General features: G+C 44.4%; 1 protein-coding gene across 1 annotated transcript in view; it reads right to left on the bottom strand.

The window, feature by feature from the left end:
• SHC4 (SHC adaptor protein 4) overlaps window positions 1–18,454 on the bottom strand; it is a 128,490-nt gene extending 110,036 nt beyond the window's left edge. Inside the window, exon 1 of the mRNA XM_043555463.1 lies at window positions 17,400–18,454. Within this exon, the coding sequence (XP_043411398.1) occupies window positions 17,400–17,984 (585 nt within the window). The 5' untranslated portion in view covers window positions 17,985–18,454. The remainder of the gene's footprint in view (window positions 1–17,399) is intronic.
• Between the last annotated feature and the right edge of the window lie 6,115 nt (window positions 18,455–24,569).

Raw genomic sequence — 24,569 nt, 5'->3', positions numbered from 1 at the left:
AGGTAATAGCCTCCTTAGGAAATCAGATTCTTATATTTTACAAAGGGAGACTTGGAAGTTTGCCACACATCCCTGGCCAGAATCCCTTTCCTTTGCTCCATGTTGGAGTTTGCCACATGGCTCGCTCCCCCACTCCTCAGTCATCTTTTTTGCTCTCTGTCCACACTATGCACATTCTGTCCACAAATCATTCCTACCACTGGACTAGGCACGGTGACACAGTGCTTGCAATCTCAGCCTTCATTTCCACAGAATTTTGCAACTTGTTACGGCTCATCATAAAAGATGAAGAATGTAAGATCTGCTGTTGAATAAAGGTTTCTTTGTTTTTGAGTGAACAGCTTATAGCTACTCCAGATGGGTTAACATATTTTTTTAAAAACTCGTCTCTGTATTTAAAGGGATTAAGAAGAGATACTTGAAATAACTTAGACGTGTCCTGAGAGTCCAGCATTATGTAGACAGCCATGTGTTGGCTCCCATGAGCTGTCTATCCATGATGCATATGTTGGGGAGTCGGGGGGTGGCGGGGGGAGGTGCAGTCAGAGGTACTCTTAAAAGTTTTAAACATTTATTCCAAACTTTCAAGACTTCCAAGATATTTTCTTTTCAAATCAAAAAGTCTTTCCAAGTATGTCTTCATTTAGCCAGAATAAGTATCTTTAACATCATTTCAGAAACCAAAAGAAAACCAGCACCAAAATAGATGAGCCTCTGGTCAGGGTACTCCCTCCATCCCCTGAAGGCTCCTTCCCTGGCTAAAGTACCAGGCTTAGTGCTCTCCAGCAAAGTCACTCAGTTCCAGTTCCATGGGCAGGAGAAAGCAGACCCTGCCTGCCAGGGGATATTCCTCCACAGTTGGCACCTTCTTTCATCTGTTCAAGGGACATCACATACAACTAGTTCAACTTCTAGAAGCTGAGTTGAAGTTGAATGGTGAACAATACATAAAGACCCTAAAAGAATAACGTTTCTAGCCTCAAATAAGCTCATTGGCTCACTATAATGTCAGTAAAAGATGCACACCATGGGTGTCTGGGTGGTTCAGTTGGTTAAGTGGCTGACTTCAGCTCAGGTCATGATCTCATCGTTCATGGGTTTGAGCCCACATCTGGCTCTGTGCTGACAGCTCAGAGCCTGGAGCCTGCTTCAGATTCTATGTATCCCTTTCTCTCTGCCCCTCCCCTGCTCTCTCTCTCTCTCTCTCTCTCTCTCAAATAAATAAATAAATAAACATTAAAATAAATTAAAAGATATACACCAGAATTTATTTAATTCCAATGTTATCGTCTAAGAGAAATACATCAGACAAAACCATAGGCTTTGCTTTCTAAAACAATATGCGTGCTTACCTTTACAGATACGCACCCATATATTGGGGTGAGTTGTGGCAGGGTAATCTTACTTAAAACCCTCCTACTTTGCTGGGGAAATGGTCTGTCTTGATGGATGCTAGCATCTCCAGCTACATTAGAAGTGGAAGAGCGTACTCCTAGATTAAGGACCAGGACCCCTTGTACTGGGAGCCCCCACCTCCAGCTTTGTACCAGTGAGGAGAGCAGCTGAGGAACAGAAGACAGCAAGTTGAAATAGCATAGCAAATATGAAGTTCTCTTCCCAGGGTCAGGAAGTCAGAGAATTGTCTCTCAACAGAAGAGTGGCCAGAAGTGTGGCCATTTCTCTGGGACACTATGCTGTTCCCACGGGATCAGCACGTAGTGATGTGTGAAAGTGCCCCCGTCTACCAGTCAGAGGGGAAAAAGCACAGTGCACAACAGTGTGCATACTATAATCTTCACCTGCATCAACAAGTATGTTTATATGTATATATAAATATGCAATGCTTGGGGCACCTGGGTGGCTCAGTAGGTTAAGCATCCAACTCTAGATTTTGGCTCAGGTCATGATCTCAGGGTTTGTGGATTCGAGCCCTGCAGCAGGCTCTCTGCTGGTGGTGTGGAGCCTGCTTAGGATTCTCTCTCTCTCCCCCTCTCTCTTCCCCTTTCCATCTCTCTCCCTCTCTCTCTAAGTCTCTCTCTCTAAGTAAATAAATAAACTTCAAAAAATAATAATAATAAATTAATTTTAAATATGCAATGCTTAAGAAGAATTCTTAAAGAATACAAAAACATACTGTCAATACTGGTAATTACCCTAGAAAAGGGACATTCACCTTCTGCCTTCTGCATTATTTGAATTTTTACCAAAATAAGTATGTATTACCTTTGACACTTCAGAAAATACAATAAAGAAAAATTAGATTAAACAAAAAGTTCAGAAAAGTTAGTCCTCATTACTCTTCCTCCTTATTGTATTAAAATTTATTTATTTATTTATTTATTTATTTGAGAGAGAGAGAGAGAAAGTGGGGGAGAGGGACACACACACACACACACACACACACACAGAGAGAGAGAGAGAGAGAATATCTTAAGCAGGCTCCATGCTCAGCACAGAGCCCGATGCAAGGCTTGATCCCACAACCCTGGAATCATGACCTGAGCCAAAATCAAGAGTTGAATGCTAACCAACTGAGCCATGCAGGCACCCCTAATTACCATTTTATTATAAACAATACAGATCAGGACCAGCCAAGTGAAGAGACACATAGGGGAGGGTTTTGGGAGTATATCCACCACAGAGATTCTGTGGCTTCTTCTAGTGAAATTAGGGCATGTTACCCTCTTGGCACATCGATGTGTTTACCAACCAGGAAGCTCTACTGAGCCTCAGTGTTTAAAGTTTTTATTGGGGCTTCACTCTGTGAGCACAACTGATTGAATCATTGGCTATGTAATTGAACTCACTCTCCAGCCCCCCTCCTACAACTTCCCTTCTCTGAAGAATGGACTGATATCACGTGGCTCAAAGCCCCAACCCTGTGACCACATGGTTGATCTTTCTGGCATGAGCAGCCCCCATCCTGAAGCTCTAGGGGCCCACCATATGTCACCTCATTAGCATAAACTCTGGTGTGCTTGAAGAGGGGTTCATGACTAATGAAGATACTTCTATCATTTGAGAAATTACAGAAGTCTTAGAATAGACATGCCAGGAACCTGGGACAAAGATCAGGCAAATTCATGCTTATACAATAAGTGTTTATTCAGATTTTTTGCCTGTTTTTTACACTGGGTTGTTTATTTTCTTATTGTTGAGTGTTAACTGTTCTCTAAGCATGTGGTTTCTCTTCTATCCCCCAAGGCACTACCCTTATTGTAATTAAAAACAATACAAATCAGAGAACAATCTCATTCACGGGATCACGGGATCATGTGGCCTTTGCATCCCCAGAAATTCTGGGTAAATAAGAGTTGAGACATATCCATTCTGGTGAGTAGAGCACCTTTTTGCTAGGGCGTATTTCCAATAGTGAGTGTTACTGCACCTGAGAAAGATATATACTTTTTAAATGAAAACAAAAGCTACAGAGAACAAATGACATCTGCCCTTGTAACAAACTTTATTCTATTTGTTCATGTTTCCAAAATGCTATGGAGATACAAAGGGCACCCTATAAAATGCAGACTGTTATTAAAAACAAAGAACAGGGGTCTTCACTGAGTTGTAAGCTGGCAATAATGTTGACACCAGTGTGAGTAACTCAAACCTCACATGTTCTTTATTTTCTTTATAAAGAGAAAGGTTTAGGCCATAGATGAGTTTCTTAATTTAAACTTCCATCCCCAAAGATAGTCTTCTAGTTGCTGATTCCATTTCATCTACTGAAAACAGGATCTTGGATAGGATTCTGCAGGGGCAGTCAGGATACCTGCTGAATTCCTAGCTGTGTTTTTTTATCTTCTAGTTTGCCTTGGGACACTCTCTATATATCATTTTCCCTGATATATACACACTCTCCCATTTGGAGAGTTAAGTACAACAGTATTCGTTAAATGCTGTCTGCTCTTCAAGGGCAAGATGGTGTTGTCAAGTTTAGTAGGAAAAAAAAAGTAGAATGTAAAACATGCTCGTCGTGATGACAAAAATTGGAAATGTATCCTGAGACGTATCAACAAACCAAGATGCTGAATTGTTAGCACACAATACTACAATAAAACTCTGTTAACTGGCTGCCACTCAACCAACTTGCCACAGCCCACAGATATGCTACATCTTCTTGCAGCTACAATTTGGACTGTAGACTCCCTGAGACCCCAGGTGTGTTTGAGCCTCACCTGTATACAGCAGTTGTAATTTGCTATTGACATCACATCATTTAAATAGATAATAAATAAATTGAAAATATATGAGTTTATATTTTTTTAAAAACATAGTTATTTCTGGGGTGCCTGGATGGCTCAGTCAGTTAAGAGTCCAACTCTTGGTTTCAACTCAAGTCACGATCTCACTGTTCGTGGGTTTGAGCCCCATGTCAGGCTCTGCACTGGCAGCACAGAGCTTGCTTAGGATTCTCTCTCTCTCTCTCTCTCTGCCTCTCCCCCACTCATGCTGTCTCTGTTTCTCTCAAAATAAATAAACTTTTAAAAAACATAGTTATTTCTATGAAAATTAAGTCACAAGTTTTGAGAAGATTTTATGAAGGCAAGTTGCTTTAAAAAAAAAATAAAACTAAACTACATGTGGATAAAACAACTCTAAAAGATTTTAAAAATGAAATGTTCTGCACTCAGTCTGCTTTGAAGATCTCTCTAACAGTTTATATCACTTCAAAGACACTGAAAGGAATGTAAATGAGGAACTATGGGTAGAATTTATACAAGAACAATGAAAGGGGTATTTAATTATTGTATCTATAAAACTGGGAGAAAAGGCCTTGACTCTATACCACAAATGTACATTTACATGCATTTCATTGAAACATCAAAAGTACAGGTGAAACATTTCCATCAGAGAAGAGGCTTTCTACTATATAATATTAGGAAACACTCCATTCTTTCCACCCTTGGAAATCGCCTGAAATATCTGTCTTAATGGCATGGTTATCAGATCAGGATGGCTAATTGCTTGGCTTGACCCACAAAGTGCACACCACGCCTGAACTCTCCCCAACACTGCCTGACTGCTGGACACCTCCCTCTTGTCTAGATGACTTTCTGTGACGTCAGACTCAATGTGTGGGAAATTGAACCTCCTGCCTTCCCTCTCAACACTGCTTCTCCTCCTGTGGTCCTCTGTGTCTTTTAAAGAGGTTATCTCCCCTCACACCAGCCAGGTCTTCAACTTCAAAACTTCAAGCAGGTTGGGATGATTTTGGCCTCCTTCTTTGCCTTCATCATCAAAATTGTCTTCCATAATATCACCACCAATGTTTCTTTACTTCACTCCCTCTATCAAGACCCTCATATAGACACTTCTCTCCTTGACTGTTGCTGTAACAGCCTTTGAAAGGGCTTCCCTCGCTTCCAGTCACTCCCTTCTCTAGCAAAAATAAATCCCATGCCTCTGCTCAAACTCTTCAGCCTGATATTTAAGTGTTATAAGCTGGCTCAAACCTTAGTATTATCCACCCAGCTTTCCCAAGCAGCCTCTACTCTAACCAAACTAAAATCGCTGCTGATCTCTATTTTCTTATCTATGTCCCCTCCATCTGGAATACCCCTTATTTTTATATATTCCCTGTGGTTAAACTTCTATCCAATCTGTAGGGACCATCTGAAATGCCATCTCTCCTGGAAGATGACCTCCCTGACCACCCAGCTAGAAGCTGTCTCCACCTCCTCGAGTTCATTACGCTGATGCATCAAACTATTTTCTACACGTATATATCATTTTCCACCTTGTATCATTCATCTCCTAGTTTCAACTGAAAGCTGTAAGAGCAGCGTTTCACAAAGCGTGTTTCATGAAATTGTAGTTCCATAAGAAGCTGGTCAATAAGTTTTAAAATGCTACCTACTCTAGTCCTCACCTTAGAAATTGCAATGGGGATGGGGGGAGATGGATGTGTATGAGAAATTTTATAAAGGTGGGATTGACAGGGCTTGATAACTGAAGGCTGTGTGGAGTGTGACAGTGAGTGATGTAGAAATGCCTCGGACTTCTGGCTTGGACGACTGGGAGATGCCATTCACTGAGAGGGCAAGAGGAGAGAGTGCAGTTGCGGGGTATCCAGTGGTGTCTTTGGTCTGCGATAGTTGAATTGAATATCTTAGTGGAGAAGGGAGTAAGAAAATAAAAGGCCAAACTTGTGGCTCTTTCAGTTCTCATATATCTTCACAGATTCTGTGAATACTTCACGGATTTGGACACTGTGTTGTCCAACATCTTTTTCCTCAAAACTCTCCCCACCTCTCCCTAGATAACCTTGTCCTCTCTCCATCCTGCTCCTCGCTCTGCTAGTTCTGTCACCAATGTCTTCTCTTCCTCCCTCTCCACACAATATGTAAATGCTGTATCCCAAAGCCCTCTCTTACCTGCACTCTCCCTTTGGTAGGCTTGTCCATTCCTTAAGCCTTTATGACAACAGCAACAAAAATGACTTCTCCTCACTCCTAACTATTCTATTTTTGGTTGGAGATTTCCACTTGGATGCTTTGAGGCCATCTTGAATGCATCACATGCAGAATGGAACTCACCCTTTACCCCCACACCCTTGCTGCCTCTCCTCTTCTTCCTGTAATGGGTCTCACATCTGGCCTCATTCCCCTGCCACTGCCTCTGCTCCCACCCTGCTTCTTCCTGGGCCTCCCTTTCCCCAGTCTCCCTCTTCTTGGATCCTCTCTGAGCACTGCAGCCCATATGATCTCTCTAAAACATAGCACTGAATTTGTCAAAGTTCTGAGTTTATCCTTAGGCTACTAAAAAAAAAAATCAATGGTTTTCTGTTGGAAACCCAACTTTTCATATACTATACAAGATTGTTATAGCTTCAGTCTATCTTATTTTCCCACTGATATCCTACATATATCTCACACACTGTCCAACTAAGTCAAATCACTCACCATTCCCCAAACATGTCCTCTGTTTTCCCACCTCCATGCCTTCACTCTTGTCATTCTCTTTGCCTAAAATGCTCTTCCTGCATCTCTGCCCATGGAAACTCTACCTATTTCTCAAGATTCAGTTAAGATGCCTACTTCATTCTGCAATCTTCTCTAATTATCATCCCTTTTCCTCCATGACATCCCACATGCTTTACTTGGATCACTTTGGTGTCATGTATTATGCATTGCCTTGCGTTACAGTAATGTGTGTGGACATCTTTGCTCCCTTTTCATACTGTAACCTCCTCATGCAAGAATTATGCCTTACTCATCATGGTCATGAAAAAAACACTGACCTAGGAGTCAGGAGACTTGAATTTTAGTCCATGCTCTATTCTCATGAGTCCGGTGACCTTGGATAGCTTAACTCACTGTGAAATAGAACTTTGTAGTCAATGTATCAGTCTGAGTCCTGAGTCCAGAGTTAAAGGCGCCATGCTGAGAGGAGAAGAGAGGAGGGGCAGTGCCTTCCAAGGACCTGAAGTTGTCACTGGGTTAAGAAAAATTGTCTGAATTATGTATTTCACCATTTCCTAATGAATGATTCATATAAATTATTATCTGATGACATTGAGGAAAAAAATCCAATTTCTGGGGTTGTCCTTATAGCACACAGTCTTTTTCCTCAAGTTGCTTGCTTTCTGGAACTTCTTCACCTCTAACTAAAGGAAATTTCCAACTCTGAGACAGGCTCTGTTCTTACAGTTTACTGGTAAGTTACTTGTTAAAACTGCTCATGCATTTCCCGGTGGAAATATGAAGGTACCAATACTGGGAGGATACCATGGTTAGATACCATACTAGCCTGTAAATGCCATTTAGCCCAGAGTGCACTTGAGTCAGGGTTGAGTCTGCTGCAACATATCTGATCCATGGCTGACCTGCCCCTCTCATTCCCACCCCTTGAGATCCTGATGTGGAAGCCATAGGTGTATTGGATGAGTGGCGGTGAAGAAGTTACCTATAACTTTTAGAGAATTTGTGCAATTCAAAAAGGAGAAAGAAGAAAACTTGAGAAAATTAGAAGTATCTTAGGTTAGATTTGTCAAAAGCTAAACGACTGATCAACTGTTTATTCTTCCATTCCCTATTACCTCCCAGTGCACATCCCAGGGTCATGTTCTTCACCACCTCAGAGCTGCTCAGCCTCAGTACCACCAACCAATTGAGCCTGAGAATTTTTTTATGGTGGGGACTGTCTGGTGCCCTGAAGGATGTGTAGCTGCATGCCTGGCCTCTATTCACTAAAGCCTAGCAGCACCCACCTCCTCACCAGTAGTGACAACTAAAAATGTCACCAGGCATTGCCAAGTGTCCCCTGAGGGGCAAAATTATCCACAGCTGAAAACCGCTGCACCAAATGGACTCAACAGAGGTTTTCAAACTTTCTGTGCTACAGATTCACATAGTGAGTGTGTTAAAAATGTAGGTTTCTGGGCCCCAGCCTCAGAGATTCTGATCCAGTAACTTCAGGATGGGCATGGGAATCTGCATTTTTAACAAGTATTTTCTTTTAACTGATATCAGTGGCCCTTGGGAAATCTGGGGAAATACTAACAATAAGTAAACAGACATCTTTCCAAAATGTAGGTTTTCACTCTGCTGCCCTGAGGGAGGAGGAAAGCCGACCAGCAGGCAACCGTAGAGAGGAGAGACAGACAGGCCTGCCCTGGTGAGCACCACAGGAAATACTTAAGGAAGGAAGGTCCTCCAGGGAGGCACTGCCAGCCAGGAGAAAGGATGCCAAGGGACACGGTAAAATGTCAAAGTCACATTTAGTCTATTTCAATTCATTTTTGCCCAAAAGTGTTCTTGGCCCTTTGAAAGTTCTTTCTCCACCACTCCACATGGGACCTATGTGGAGGTCTCTGTACTAAGCTTTTTATATGTTTTTTCATTTAATCCTCTCCCTCACCATAGGAGAAAGCTTATCAGCTTTTAATGTTATGTCTCTGGAAAAATTCATTGTCCCAAAGAACTGATATACAAACTAACTTTTGACCCACAACGTCTTCATAAAATAGGGATGGCCTGTACCAGGCCTGGGTATCTGCTATCTTTAAACTCTGCAACTTGGTTAGGACGGGCAAAGGCTCTGTTCATTGGGATGGCAAGGCATCTCTCGTGTGCTCACCCAGCCCCAGGACTCTGTCCCATTACATAGAGAAGTCCTGGTGTGTTGTCCAAGAAGAAGACATTCTCAGCCTTTCACCCAGATATTCCAAATTGGAAAATGAAAGACAAAGGGTTTCCAAGCATTTTTCCATTTGGATGCCACAGGTAGGTATGCAAGTCCAGTCACCCTCGGGGGCAGACAGGTGACATAGGTGAGTGAAACCGGGTGAGACTGTGGCTCCTTGGCCCCCTCTGGCCATCTGCTGACAGTGGGATGGCTGGCCCAGGGCTGCCAGCTCTTCTGAGAAGCCAGATATCCAGAGTTTAATATAGAATTTTTAAAATTTTGGCAACTAATCACAAAAAAACCACAATTTGACTAAACAAAACATGTCATTAAACTGTTGGTTTATGAGCTCTGCGTTCTAGATTCTTTCCTGGGTAGGACACTACCTGTACTATGCATTTTTCTCCTCCCCTCTCTCTCTCCCCCCTCCCTCCCCTCTGTGCCTCAATCCCATCAGCCTCCCACATGTAATATTAATTTCCAACTCCTCCCAAGAACCTTCAGCTTCATTTCCCATCAGAACCCTTGGCTGCCAGTATCTGACCGTGACAAATGGAAGCAGTTCTTTAAACTTCACTCCAGTTTGCCCACCTCTACAGGTGGGCTGTGCTTTCCTTTAGTGCCCTTCTGCTGTGCCCTCCCTCCATCAGCACTCCCTTTGGTTGCTGGTTGCTTCTGGATTTCCCATTCACTTGCTTAAAGCCATCTGTCATCCCTGTTCTTTGGGGGCAGTGATGGGAGGAGGGTGGGTATCCATACCAGTGGGTCTCAGAGCATTATGGACCCTCAAGCTGCATTCTGGAGAGACTTCAAGGAAGTGGAAGGCTTACCAAGGGGAATGGCTGGAGGGGCGGCCAGGGAGGCTGGATTCTCAGCAAGGGGCTCTCAGAATGGGTAAGGACTCTGGTGTGTACATGGAGATCTAGACACAGGAGTGCCTCCTGTCTTTAGGAGACTCTCAATATCCTAAACAATGAACCAAAGGTTAGAGGCATTTCTTCATTTAGGGGTGCAAAATAAGCCCCTCGATTCATTATGTGATCCTGGTGACAGGTTGGGGGAAGAATTATGACCGAAACTGAAATTATTTCCAGCCAAGCAAGAAAGGGCTTGGTGTCAGATTTCATGCGATTTTTAAAATATATCATTTTCAATGACATTTCTTGTACACACCTGAGTTTATGGTTACAAATTTATACTTATTTGTCATCATGGCTATGATATCAATAAATTTCATATGATTTCAACTAATGTTCTCAGTCAAAAATCAAGTTCCCCGAGGCTTCCTGACTTTTCCAAATACCTGCTTGCTAAACTCTCCTGTTTCAGATATAATCTTTTCATGTAATGGTCACTTGTGGGCAACACTAAGGCCTGCATCTTTTGGTGACCACGATCTTGATGCTTCAACACAAATCTGACCAGATCCCTCTTATTCTGCTTCTGCCACCCCCCCCCCACACACCCCAAAATCTGAATCTTTTAGGAGAGAGGAAGAAATCCCAGGTACCTCATATGCCTGCTACTAGGGAAGGGAGTCTGGAATGGCCTAGCCTCATGAGCTGTGTGCATCATTTAGATCACCATTCTGATGGAACAGTCATATTGGGAAACAGACTTGGTTCAATAAATCTGTGTGGTAACATGGCATTGGCTTTAGAGTAATATGAAAATGCAAGTGAAAGGAGAAGCCATATTAGGGAAGTGACCTCCAAAAGTTGTGGAAGATGAATTAATGGAAGCCAGTCCATGCACATTGGACAAGTCCTAGTTCAACACCAACATGTTGTCACCCACAGGGACCTCCTTATACAAAAAAGGTGAAAAATTGACAAAACCAAGGCATTTTGGACTCCTTGTCACTCTTCCTTGCTTTTTCCTTCTCATTGATTTTTAAAGACAATTTTCCTATTAGAAAAAAAAAAGTTCTCATTCTAGTCGTTTTTTAAAAAAGCACACACACAGCATTTTAATCAATAGAGACATTTGGTATAGCACATTTAGTTCAGGGAGTGGGGACAGGTGAAGCAAGATGGAGGTAAAAAAAAAAAAAAGTGCTGTACACAGAACAGGGAGTTCTTGTCTGGGCTCCACAACTAGCCATGTGGCTTGGGGCAAGTTACTTCTTTGGCAAGTTATTTCTTATTTCTGAGTCTCCATTTCCTCAACTGCAAAATGAAGGTTTTGAACTTTGGGATCTCTAAGCCTCTTTCTTCCAGTTAATGCTCCAGTGGTCAGGGTGGGCAAGGACTGGACAGATCAAAGGATATGTGAGGGTTTAAAAGGAATAACAGGAACAACAGGTCAAATCTACCAGGATTTTTCTAAATTCTAACAGAATCTACTTTTACATTCACTCCAAGAAAGAAACAGGAAGGAAAATATAACACCCTCAATGAAAAATTGTCAGTTTTAGATGGAAGTATTTCCTCCTGCCTGTATTGCCTCCCTTTCAATCACCAATAACTTAGACAAGACAGAAATGAGCAGAGGCAGAAAGCCATCTCTGTTAACCTATGGGGGCCAGACCCATACCAATCAGGTCTGCCTTTATTTTGCATAAACCATGGGACTATCTCTTCAGGGGTTTCCCAGAGTTATAAATCTCCCTCTTTCAAGGTTAGGATTACTAGACTCTCTATGTGTCTGGTAGGGCCTTTTTCTCTTAGCACTTGTGTCCAGAGAATATCGAGAAGGGTTAACTCTTGCTGTTCCTATAGTCCTCAGTTGGACATGAAGCCCTGGCCTGGCCTGACTGACTATACCATGTGAGCAATGATCCTAGTCACCACCATTCACTCTGGCCTGCCGCCTGACCTGGCCTGCCCACTCTTCCCTGGAATCCTACACTTGGATGCTTTTCCATGACATGACCCCTTCTAGAACAGAGCACCTGTGCCCAGGACACCCTTTTCTGCTATATTGGTGAAGCCAGCTTAGTGTTAGTAAGAGGGTGCTAAGAACATTTCTTCTCTCTATTAACACAAAGGTGTTAAAATTTATTTCCTTTAGGAAACTGTCCTGAATCCATTTTCTAAGCAAAAAAGATCCTAATAGAAGGAGATTTCAGACCAATTGGGAAAGGAGACCTGCAGTCTCAGGATCTTAGGCAGCATTTTGTTCAAAACTCTTATTTTAAATATGAGGCAATGAGGCCCATAGAGGTGAAATGGCTCACCTAAGGTCACGCAGCTGGTTAGCACCACAGCCATTAATGCAGATCTCGTAACTCCTATACCTGTGCCCTTCTGTGTGAAAGATATTGGGGCATTGTGGTACCATGGACTACATGTAGTCTAGACAATAGACAATACCAGTCTATTGGCTCAGTAATAAGCCATAACATTGGACAAAGGAGGATGGATGATAAGAATATGCTGTGAGCTTTACAAAGGAAGTAAAGAAAATTCCTCAACAATGAATTCATATTTGCATGCACAGCTGATGAACCCAATACCCAAGAACACTTATAGGGGCAAATCCATTGCAATACATGTACTTGGGGACTGTTATGGTTTGAGTTACATCTCCCTCAAAAATAAGTTGAAGTCTTAACCCCCAGAATCTATGAATGTGACCTTATTTGGAAGTTAATATAATCAAGTTAAGATGAGGTTATACTGGATTAGCATGGGCTCGAATCCAATGACTGGTATCTTTATAAGAAGAGGGAAATTTGGGGGCGCCTGGGTGGCGCAGACGGTTAAGCGTCCGACTTCAGCCAGGTCACGATCTCGCGGTCCGGGAGTTCGAGCCCCGCGTCGGGCTCTGGGCTGATGGCTCAGAGCCTGGAGCCTGTTTCCGATTCTGTGTCTCCCTCTCTCTCTGCCCCTCCCCCGTTCATGCTCTGTCTCTCTCTGTCCCAAAAATAAATAAACGTTGAAAAAAAAAAAAAAAAAAAGAAGAGGGAAATTTGGATATGGTCACAGAGGCAAGGAAGCCTTGTGAAGACAAGGCAGAGATTGGAGTGATGCTTCTCAAAGCCAAGAAATGTCAAGGATGGCGGCCACCACCAGAAGCTGTAAAAATAAAGGAAGGATCCTCTACTAGACCCTTCAAAGAGAGCATGACCCTGCCAATACCTTTATTTCAGACTTCTAGCCTCCAGAATTGCCAGAGAATAAATTTCTGCTGTGTAAGCCACCTAGTTTGTGATACTTGTCACAGCAGCCATAGGGAAGTTGTTGGGGTAAGATGGGTTGAAGTGAGGAGACTGAAATCATGCAAATAAATGCAACCAGGCAAGGTCTACAGGTCGGCCCTATAGTAAAGCTGTCCTGCCCAGTGTGGTCCTTTTTCTATGACACTCCTTTCCACAAACTTCCAGGTCTGCCTGTCTTGCTCTGAGGTGCAGTGAGAGGGTGGGAAGGGGAAGAGCCCTGGAGTGAGACAAACCATGGTTTGAACCCTCTCTTATGTTCACTTAGGTTGGAAAGTGTGGGGTAGAGAATGTACTTCTGAGGGCTCGGTGTTGTCATTTGGAGATGGAGCCTCTCTTGGAAAGCTATGGTCAGAACTATTGGACTGGCCTGTGGTGGCTCCGGCATGGTTGGTGTCTTTGCCTCTGTTTTATTTAGGCTTTCAACAAAATTATAAGTAATTTGGGGGTTGGGAATGGGCAAGGGAACTAAGGTTTTAAATACCTCCCCTATGAAGAAGGGAGCCCTGGAGTCAGCAAATAGTGCCTGGGTGACCTATAGACCAATCCTCTCATTTTAGAGATGAGTCATGTTGTATATTTTCCATCCTCACAGACTGTGCTGGGCAACTGGGGGACCTCCAAGTGAATGTTCGGTGATGGATAAAGTGACTTGGGAATATCTCATAAAGAAATGAGCCTTAATCATATGGTGAGAACAAAGTTACTATTTGGTACCATTTAACAAACTTGTACTCACCTCACTGCTTTGCTCAGACTGGGGTCTGGTTGTCCCATTTCTGGTGTGATATATCTCAAAGAATGGTTTGCTGGCCTACTTTCCTTGAGAGATCTTCAGGGGGTTCAAGGTCTAAACTTAAGTGAAAGTTACTCAAACATAGGTGCTCAGAATTCATAAAATGTTTTCAGCTGCATAACTGATTCTATATCTATATCCTTTCCCTCAAAAGGAATGCAATACCTTCCATTTCTACACAAGCAACTGTCTTCTTCCTTTCCCTGTTTTATCGCTCTCCCTAGCACTTATTACACATGACATATTAAATTTACTTATTTATTCAATCAGGCCCATCTCCATTCACTAGAATGTGAGTTCCATGGGGGCTCTGACCTGGTCTCTTTTATTCATTCATATATCCCCAGGGCCCTCAACAGTTCCTATCACATAGTTGGTTCACAATACATACTTGTTGAATAAACAAGTGAATGAATAAAAAAAAAAGTTTGGGCAGGGGGACGAGCAGTCACATGATATGGATGAGGAAGTTGAATACGTGGCTACCTTTTGCCTACAAAAGTTGCCTCTAAGTCCACTAGCCATCAAAAATCTCTCTCTCACTTCCCTGTTCTGATTCCATCATCACTAAGCAACTTTTGATTTACATCTTCCTATGTGCATCTTCCTACAGATGGGAGTACAAGGATCACAATTCAGGTGAACTTGGTATGATAATTTTTAACTGTAAATTAATATGTTGGTATTTCATTTTTTTAAATTGGTTCACATCTAAAAGAATGCTGAGGAACAGGATCTCACCCAGGATGGAAACCTATGTTGAAAAGAGCAAAGAATGGCACACAGGAGACTTGAGTTTAACTCTCCTTTTGATTCACCTGTGTGGCCTTAAAAAAATCACTTCTCTGGACTTTAGTTTCCCTATAGAGTCATTGAACATGATAACTTCTGAGTCCCTACCATCTTTCAAAGTTGGGATTTTATAAAAATTAATAAAGTAGGCTCTTCCATGTATTTTGACTTCCTATGAGAAGTGATAGCTGGTGTCTCATGTCACTGTCTATTGGCAACATAGTGTGGGTCATTTGGGTCAGGGGGGTCAGTGTGTTCCCTCGGGTCAGTTATCATCACCATGAAAAGACAGATGATGTCCTCATTAAAAATCTAAAATGCAGTGGAAACACTCCCTAGGGAAGGTGGCGATCACACAGCAACTCTTTTCACATTAAAAATTGTACAGGTGTGTAGGTGTGGGGAGTGGAAGGCAGTATAAGAGGGAAGGAAAGGCAAGGAAGAGGGTAGAGGAGGTCTAGGTGATGGGAAGGCAGGTGCAGAGAACACGGGTTTGGAGTTTCTCGTTTTCCCACTAGAACCTGGCAGACACTTAGGTTGACAAATGAGAAGGTGCACATGAATTTTTAGTAGATACATGAAGTCCATTATGAGCCATGTCACTAAGGGGGAGGGCAAGAACTGAGTGTCCCATAAATTTATCTTCCTTAGAGGTTTTATTTATCCATTTGCCAATGCTGTCTCAAGCCTGCTCTCTCTGTAACCCTTTCAGCATTCACCATCTGGCCTTCCTTGAGACCTTAATTGTTCATTTATGATAGTTATCGGGCTATCTCTCAAATTTACACCTTCAGATCAGGCTTCCCACCTGAGTGTCAGTCTTATATGACTGCTTACCTACAAATTAATACCACTTAGATGTCATTACTTTAAACATAATATGTCAAAAGCGAAGTTAGCATGACCCCCCCCCTTCCCAGCTCACTCTGTTTCTATCAATGACATCACTAATCCTATTCTGAGGCTTAAATTTGGAGTTATTTTTCACTCCTCAGAACCTTTCCTCAATAATCACCTGTAACCTTCATAAACAACAATAACAAACTCACCAATCTACCCACTCTTCAATAAATGTTCACTATTCTACTATTTGTATTATGAGGTGAAATGATCTGATCAATCACCCAAGACTGTGGAGGCTTCCCACAGAGGCTCTGGCCTCATCTCCTTGTTCACACCTCCACCTTAATCCATGTCCCCATCCCTTCACGCCTGAACTCTCAGAGTATCTTTCAGACTGACCTCCCAATCTCTATTTTTTCCCTGCTTCCATCAATCTCAAATAAATTCAGATCGATCCTTTTGGAAACACTTGCATCAAGTCACAGTTTGCCTACAAACCGAACGACGGTTCTTGTTTACCCATCGCAGTATTTACAAACTCCTCCTTTGACATTTAAGAGCTTCAGTCAACTGCGCGCTCTTCCCCAAGCTACCCACGATCTATATTTGTCTTTATTCAACTCACATTTGTTTGAGCACCACCTATGTGTCAGCCACTCTGTGTCACCCACCAGCCTCCAGTATTCCCCACCTCCATGAACGCCAGGTTATATGATCCTCTGCTGCAGCCACCACAGTGACACCTGCACCTGCCTTTTAGACTGCTCACGTTCTCGCCCCGCCAGGAATCTCCTCCCTTCTGCCGATCCAGACCTGCTATCTCTTCCAAGACACACCTCCTGAAGGTCTCCCTTGTGAGTGAATCCCAGGCCACAACAACCTTTCCCTTTCTCTGTATTCCTTCAGCATCCGTACACTAGTTATCTATTGTGAGCATTATTCTCTTATTATTTCACATGCATTTGTTGGTCTCCTAGACTGAAATGTGGACTCCTGAAGAGCAGGAACCAAATCTTCTACTCTTCTTTTACCCACATCTGGAATGAGCCCGGGCAAATATGAGACCAGGGAGGACCCTGGTTTTGCACACAGCTCATAGACAAGGCCCACTTGCCGCAGTGTAGGCAATAAAGACAAAAAGGGGTGGCACCAAAGACCTAAGACTGGCTCCTAGCACAAGCATAGAGATCCAGCCATGTTTTGAGAGGTGCCTGTTAAATGCTGAATTACATTTATAAAAATAATTCAAGTCCCTTACGCATCATGCATTCCTCTAGCACAAAAATCTCTACTGAAATACAATGGCCGATAGAGCCTAGCAGGTCTCAGTCACTAAACAGACTTGAAATTCTTGACTCTTCTTGGGCAGATGCTACGTCCAGTAGGGACAAGAAGGTGCCATCTCCCTGTCTCTATCAGAAATTATCCCTACCCCCAGAAACTACCTACAAATTAGCACGAGTTCATATCCTTGAACCAAAAGTTATCTGACTTCAATACAAGTCAGATATTCCTAGGGAAACCTGTAAGCCCAGGTCCCTTCTTCTCCTCGGTCCAGTTACACAATGTCTTGTCCAAACCTAGACCCCAGCCAGGGTGTGCAGCCCCTTGCGTAACTCAGGGAAGATGCCCTTTCCCCAGGAGTTCCTAGAAGGGGGATAGAGAGGGAGATAGACTTACCCTCACATAGTAGTTCATGCCCATCCCCAACAGGTGCTGCAGAAAGTGCCTGTCCTGCCTGCTCCCTGGGGTTGGCTCCCCAGGGCCAGGAAGGGGGCAGGCATCGGGAGTTAAGGCAGCTGCCCTGTGCCCCAGCAGGTCTGGTTGCGGCAGAGGTGCAGAGCCAGCCCTATTTGGACTGGTTTCAGGGGAAGCTGGGCTGCTGGGTGCCGGGTCCTGGCTTTCCTGGAGCTTCAGCCGGGGCACCTCTTTGGTACCCAAGCAAAAGTTTTTCAGACTCAGCAAGGTGGCTGGGTTGGCCAACTTCACGCTGGCCATGCGAGGGATCAAGGTGCACAATGGGGTGGGGCTCTCCTGGGACGCCAAGGTGGCATCTTCAGCCGGCAGGTGAGGTGCCAGGGTGGGGTAGGGAGGAGGCGCCGAGCCCTTGCTCCCCACTGAGCCTCCGGGGCTGCTTTCGTCCAAGGACGTGATGGACTCATTCCGAAAACGGCTGTACTTGGCCCTGTGCAGCATCCCGGGGTGCCCGAAGAGTCCTACATACAGCACAAGTCCTGCCAGGCTGTCCTGACCGCGTTTTCGCATAGCCTTGGCAGTGCTGAAACAGGATACTGTTGCATAAATCGCCTCGTCGTCTGCTAGATAAACGGCACGGAAAGCAAATGCCTCAACGCCCCGTGCCACTGGCGGCAGCCACCTCTCCAACTCTGCTCTCGCCCTCGCCCACCTCGGCTCCCAGGCCCTTCTGGGTGACAGCCCGGGGGAGGGGCGGGGGCCGGTGGGGGTCAGATAACGCCTCCCCAGTTGATTTCAGTCCCTCCCTGGCCCCAGCGGCAGCATTCGGTGTTCTCGCCTTGGATTCCTTGCTGGGAAAGCCTGGACCGGGCTCGCGGCGGCGGGGATCGCTCACGGCCAACTCTCAGGCACCGAACCGGGCCGAACACGGGCCAGCCCGTCCCGCCGCATCGTCAGCGAGCCGTGCAGGAGCCTTGCAGAAATATTCAGCGCCCCCCACCCCCAGCCTTCCCTTCTGCACACAGGAACTTTCAAACCTGCTCCCTCCGGCTCCCACAGGGCGGGGCAATGACTGGCCTATTAACCCTTTATTTGTTCCAGTGATTGTTCATTTAAAAAAGAAAACGTGTATGTGAGCCAAAGCCCTTCAGCCTGAGTTCGTTGATTCTGACGGCTGCCCTCTCTTGGAAGATCTTGTCTTGCATCCCGTCCGGGCCACAAGCCAGAAGTACTAGCGACGGGCACTGCTCCGCATTATTTCTTGGACTTGCAATCCCTCCGTGTTCCTCAGATCTCCTCCCAGCCTGCCCACCCTAGCTCAGAGCCTCCCTCCCTCCTGGACTGTTCTCAGGAGCTTCTTTTAGGAGCCCGTCGGCAGCAGAAGGCTGAGATGTGCAGGATGATGCAGAGTGTTGAAATTTTTATGAATGAACTTTGCTGAATGAATTTCGCTCTGTGTGTGCAAGCTAATAAATCTGTGAATGAAGCTGAGAATAGCTGTAATTGACTGATGGTCTCAGGGGTGCTTGGGTTTTATCCAATCAGGCGGCAGCTTGATGACTCATGCACCATAAATATACTAAACTAGTAGCCAGGAGAAATAAAGCTGTAAGGAGAGATTTTATTTTGTGACATCTGATGAAAGGGTTAAAAGGAAAGGCAATCGCTACTAGGAATCCTCAGAAAGCTGGGTAGCCGCAGGTTAAAAGGGACTAATTTCTTTTTTGTTGAGATGGCGGGGAAAGCCAAGCAGAAGAGCTAAAATTTAGATCCATTGTTCCACGGATATTAGGACATATGGTACACAACTCCGGTGGGAAGCCGTGATGCATTTTTCTTAGAAACACAGTTCTTTTTTTATTGATTGCTGGTTCCATCTCCCGTCTGGTGCAACTTCCTGTACCTATCAAATGCATTCTGAAGACATGATGACAACTGCAAAGGCTTAGCACACAGGAAGGCAGGAAGGGAGTCAGGAAAGGGAAATACAGGTTCTTTTAGGAATAGAGAAGAGGAAACTGCTGAAACATGGGGGAAGATGTGGAAATCACATAGCACAAGGGACAAGAAAATCTATGCGGAAGGTTACGTGTCTCTGTTGGCCAAATCTCTTACATCTGAAATTGTTCATTAATTTAAAAATTAAAACAAACTGGCAACCATGGAAATCAGGGATGTCACCTTCATTGTCTTACTGTCCCCAAGGCTGCATTAGGCTCATGTGTATTCATGACTTTGGTGGCCTGAGCTCCCTTGGGATCTAAACACAGGTTCTGAATTAAATGGTTGCTCATGATCCACCGAAAGCTATCCTTGCTGGCTTCCTGCTCCTCCCAGGTAAACAATGCACCTCTTCACGTCCTGTCTGCCAAAACTGTTAAGATGTGTTTTTCCTTGGGAAGGCCTTTTTGCATCTTCATCAACCTCCCCTTCAATCCTTGCTGACCTCTTCTCCCTATGCCCACACATTCTTCTGGCAAAAGTCAGACAGTGGCTAAGTCAGTTGGACCTTGCATGCCCAGGGGCTGAGGAGACAAGCTCTGGGCAATGTGTGAAGTAGCCTTCTTCTTTTTCTTCCTTCCCCTTCTCCTTTTTCCCCTCCCAGACATGATTGCTTCCTTGCTGTCACAGACCCCCATGCTATGCAGCCTTGAGAAAGGTACTTTACCTCTCTGTGCCTGAATGCCCTCCTCTGTTAAAAGCAGCTATCTACTGGGAATGTTATGAGGGTTTGTGAGATAACACTAATCCCCATGAAGCACTTGGTACAGTGTCTGCCTCACTGAGTACCTGCCAGTCAGTGTAAAGAAGGGCCATTTGAACCAGGGCCACCTGACCCTGAAGCTGGTCCTCTCATCCCCTGTGTCTACACAGAGTCTACACCATTGTAGACAATTGAAAACTGAGCACAGAGTAGGAGATGCTGAGAAGCCAACACCATTCAAGGAAACAATTTCCTAACAATTGTGTGGGCCTGGAGAAAGAAGGAACAACAGAGCCCCCCTGATTAATGGGAGTCCTTGCTGAGGTCTTCATGACTGGAGGATGGAGTGTTGAGGGCAACCAGCTCACCGAGATAAGCACTGTGCTGGCCAGACTCCAAGGGCTCACATCAGCCCGCATTCCTCAGGAGGACTGAGTGTTAGGAGAGTTGAGGGGCAGGGTGGATCAGGTGGGCCTAGGTAAGATAAGAAAGTGGCCATGGCTACCACGGGCTGCTTCTCTGTCCCTGGGGACCCTGGAGACCCTTGCTGTCCTAGGCGGCCCTGCCAGGGCCCTTTATGAGGGTGAAAGAAACCAGATCTAAAACCTGGGAGTGGGAACAGCCTCAGAGGCCAGTCAACACAGCCAGGCATCTCTGAGTCCGGAGAAACGTTGAAAAGCTGCCCCTTCAGTTCAAGAGAAGGCTCATTAACTGAGTGCATCTCCATTCCAGGTAGGAGGGTAGGCAAGGTGGACGGTTTCTTTCTTCCCAGAACATTAGAATACCCTCTTCAATTAGTAATGATGAAAATAATTAAAATCAGAACTACTATTTATGGAACAAAAGACAGTTTACCTGCATTCTCATTCAATCATTGTAACAACTTCCGGAGGCTGGGACTGTTTTCATCCCCACTTTACAGAAGTGGAAACGAGACTCAGAGTAAGTTTAGTGAGGTGGCCAAGGTTTCCTGGCTATGGAACAATGATGACGGATCCTTCCATCAGCTCTGACTGCAGAGCCGATATTGGTAGCCACTGTAGTCTGGAGAGCTCAAGTCTACGTCCAAGGCCCATTATCTCCACGTTGCAGAAGAGGCAGTGAAGGTAAGCCACTCTGGTTTGCTGGCTGGTCCAAGCCTCACAGCCAGTGAGCCTACACAGCAGATCTAGTGTAGAACTGAGCCCTGACTCACTTCAACCACACGCTCTCTCCCACTGTGATACCAGCCAGTGTGTACAAGGAACTAACTGAGGGTTGGTGCTCACTAAATGTTAGTTTTTGCTCCCTTCTCCTCCTTGGAGATCATATCTATAAAAGTCACCCTAAACAACTCACAGGATTGCCAGGAGTAAAAATATGAATAATAGATAAGAAAAACCATTCCTGTCATTAAATCATCAGGGTACCTTAACCCCTCTCATCATTGCCTTTGGAAAACAGGATTCTGCTTAGACCACTACATATGCCTCCTTTGCTTAGAGACATCTCCCCACCCAAAGTTGTCTGCTGTGAATCAATGTTCTGGCTTCTTTAGGGACAGCCTGCCCAACCTGGGTTTCTTGGATGGAACAGGCAGGTTCAAGGAAGAGCTTGGTCAGGCTGGACCATGATAGGATTTGCCAGGTCCTGCTAGGATTTCTTAGAGGAGTGGGAAAGAAGGGGGCCAGGGCAAAAATGCCTGGCCAGCCCTTGAAGATAGCCCCATGTGAGATTTGGGGTGGAGGCAGGGTGCGCTGGAGAGTGCAGAGAAGTGGGGACAGAACAAAAGAGAAACAACTCTGGGGGACAACAGGCCAATTGCTACTCTGGAACCAAGTAGAGAAGGTGACATTTGAGTACTCTGTGGCACAAGGACTCTTACTCCACCACCAGCACCATGTCTAACACAAAGCAGACATACCCCAAAAGAACTTGCACTGAGGATGAGTTCAACTGCCCATCAGTGAGTAATGAAAACACTGCTGAAGCTCTATTTCAGGGAAAAAAGAAACAAGACAGTATTTACATAAAGTTCTTGGCAACGACCAGTTTAAGAATGGGTAAGTGAAGTGGTAAGAGGAAGGGTTGAGTCTCAGAGTCAGGGCCCTGCTGCACAAAAATGGAGGCAGGTCCATTCCTCTGAGAGTTATTATCAACTCCTAAAGCAACATCTTCCTTTTGCCTTCTGAACCAAATCTTTCAGTTTACCTACAGTCTTCAGCCTTGGCAAGTAAACAGCTCTCTGAGGATTGTTATTGGCCCTTACTGGCTCTTCTCAACCCAGGGCCTGCCAAAAATAGCACAGGAAAACAGGTATTTTCCTATCTGTTGAAAATGAGATAATGTACCTGGAAATGCTATGTAAAGTGTTAGACATCATGCAGATGATACACAGGTGAGTTATTCAGGGTCCACAAAAATCCAAAAGAACAGTGATTTAAACAAAAAAATTATTTTCCTGGAGGTTGCAAATCCAGGGATAGGGTCAGCTCTTGGCCACCCTTAAAGTACAGGTGACCCTTGAACAACACAGGGGTTAGGGATGCTGATCCCCTATGCAGTCAAAACTCTGTGTGTAACTTTTGACTCTCCCAAAACTTAACTACTAATATCCTACTGTTGACTGCAAGCCTTACTGATAACATAAACAGTCAATTAATACATATTTTGTATTTATATGCATTATATACTATATTCTTACAATAAAATAAGCTAGAGAAAAAAATGTTATCGAGAAAATCGTAAGGAAGAAAAAATAGATTTATAGTACTGTACTATATTTGTTGGGGCAAAAATCTGCATATAAGTGGACTTATGCAGTTCAAATCCATGTTGTTCAAAGGTCAATTGTAGATCTCTCCTTCTCATTGTCCAAAATGGCTGACGGTGCTCCAGCCATTTCATCTGCACTCTGGGTAGCAAAATGGATGACAGGACAAAGAAGGACATACCCACTCACTTTAAAGAAACATCCTGAAAGCCCAATACAATGTTGCCACTTTTATCGCATTAGCCAGAATTTAGTCACATGGCTGTCCCTAGCTGTAAGAGAAAAGGAAATCTTCATCCGAGAATGAAGAAGTCTTTTGTCTGATGCATATAAAATCATGGTCTGTTACTGAGGCAGGAGAGGAGATTGGATAGATAGTAGTATCTCTGCCATGGTTATATTCTCAGATGACCTTCTACTTTGACAGAAGTTAAAGCTAGCATAGGATAAAAATGTCTTTGGTCAATGTGGCCTATTTCCCCCCCCTTTTTTCTGCACCTATGCATACTTGCACACACATGCACATGCACACGCACACGCACACACACACACACACACACACACACACAGCTTAAAAATGCCCACATAAAAGCAGGTGCGGTCAGAATAGAAGCTTGCCTCCATACCCAGTGGGCCTGGGGGAGTCTCTAGGCCTGTGAAAGGAGGTCACATGCTTCCAAGGCCAGCAGCAGGTGGTGACAGGCAGTACATCCAGGCCACTGCACACGGCAGTCTCAGTGGTTAATGGGTCAGGGATATCTTACAAGGAGGAGTGAGTGGGTTGTGGGACAGGTGGTCAGAGCATAGTCATCAGGAGGTGTCTGACTCAGGAACAGGATTCCAATTCTAATTGTGGACTGGCATAAGAAAAAGGCAAAGACAGGGTCTTGGTCAGATTGAAATTCTGGCATTGTGAGCTGGCTAATCCAAACTTCACTTCCAGTTCTCATTTCCTTTGCCCACCTCTACAAGGAAAGGCTAAATACCCACTTTCTCAGGCTTCCTTGCAGCTGCAGGGATGGAGGCATATGACACAGTCTGGTCTATGAGACATAATGAAAGTCTCATGGGTCTTCTGGAAAAAAATCTGTCTTCCTTATAAGAGGGGCAGAGAAAACTGAAGCTTACCCTTCTTTTCCCACATCTTCCTGTCTTCAGTGCGAATGTGATATCTGAAGCTGTGGCAGCCACATTGCAACCATAAAGGAAAGGCCAAACAAATTATCAAGCCTATGGCTTTGGCATCATTGAATCACGGAGACACGACCAGAAACCATCTTTAAATATGTTGTTATGTGAGAAAAATAAACATTTACCGGTTTAAGCAGCTCAAGCAGCTAGCTCTTGGTTAAGTGTTACCTGTTACTTACAGCCAAAGTAATAACATCTGATACAACAAAAATGGCAAGACCAGAGATGCAAGATGAGCAAGGCCTCTGGGAAGTTATGAGAGGACACCATGGAGTCTGGTAGAAAAAGTCCAAATGCTGGAGCACCTAGGTGGCTCACTCAGTTACAAGTCCAACTCTTGATCTTGGGTCAGGTCATGATCTCACAGTTCATGAGTTTGAGACCCACATCAGGTTTTGTGCTTGTGGTACAGAGCCTGTTTGGGATTCTGTCTCTCCTTCTCTTTACCCTTCCCCTGCTTGTGTGCACACACTCTCTCTCTCTCTCAAAATAAATAAATAAACTTAAG

The sequence above is a fragment of the Prionailurus bengalensis genome, chromosome B3, assembly GCF_016509475.1.
Source record: "Prionailurus bengalensis isolate Pbe53 chromosome B3, Fcat_Pben_1.1_paternal_pri, whole genome shotgun sequence".
Classification (NCBI taxonomy): Eukaryota; Metazoa; Chordata; class Mammalia; order Carnivora; family Felidae; genus Prionailurus; species Prionailurus bengalensis.
This window is presented reverse-complemented; position numbering and strand designations above follow the sequence as displayed.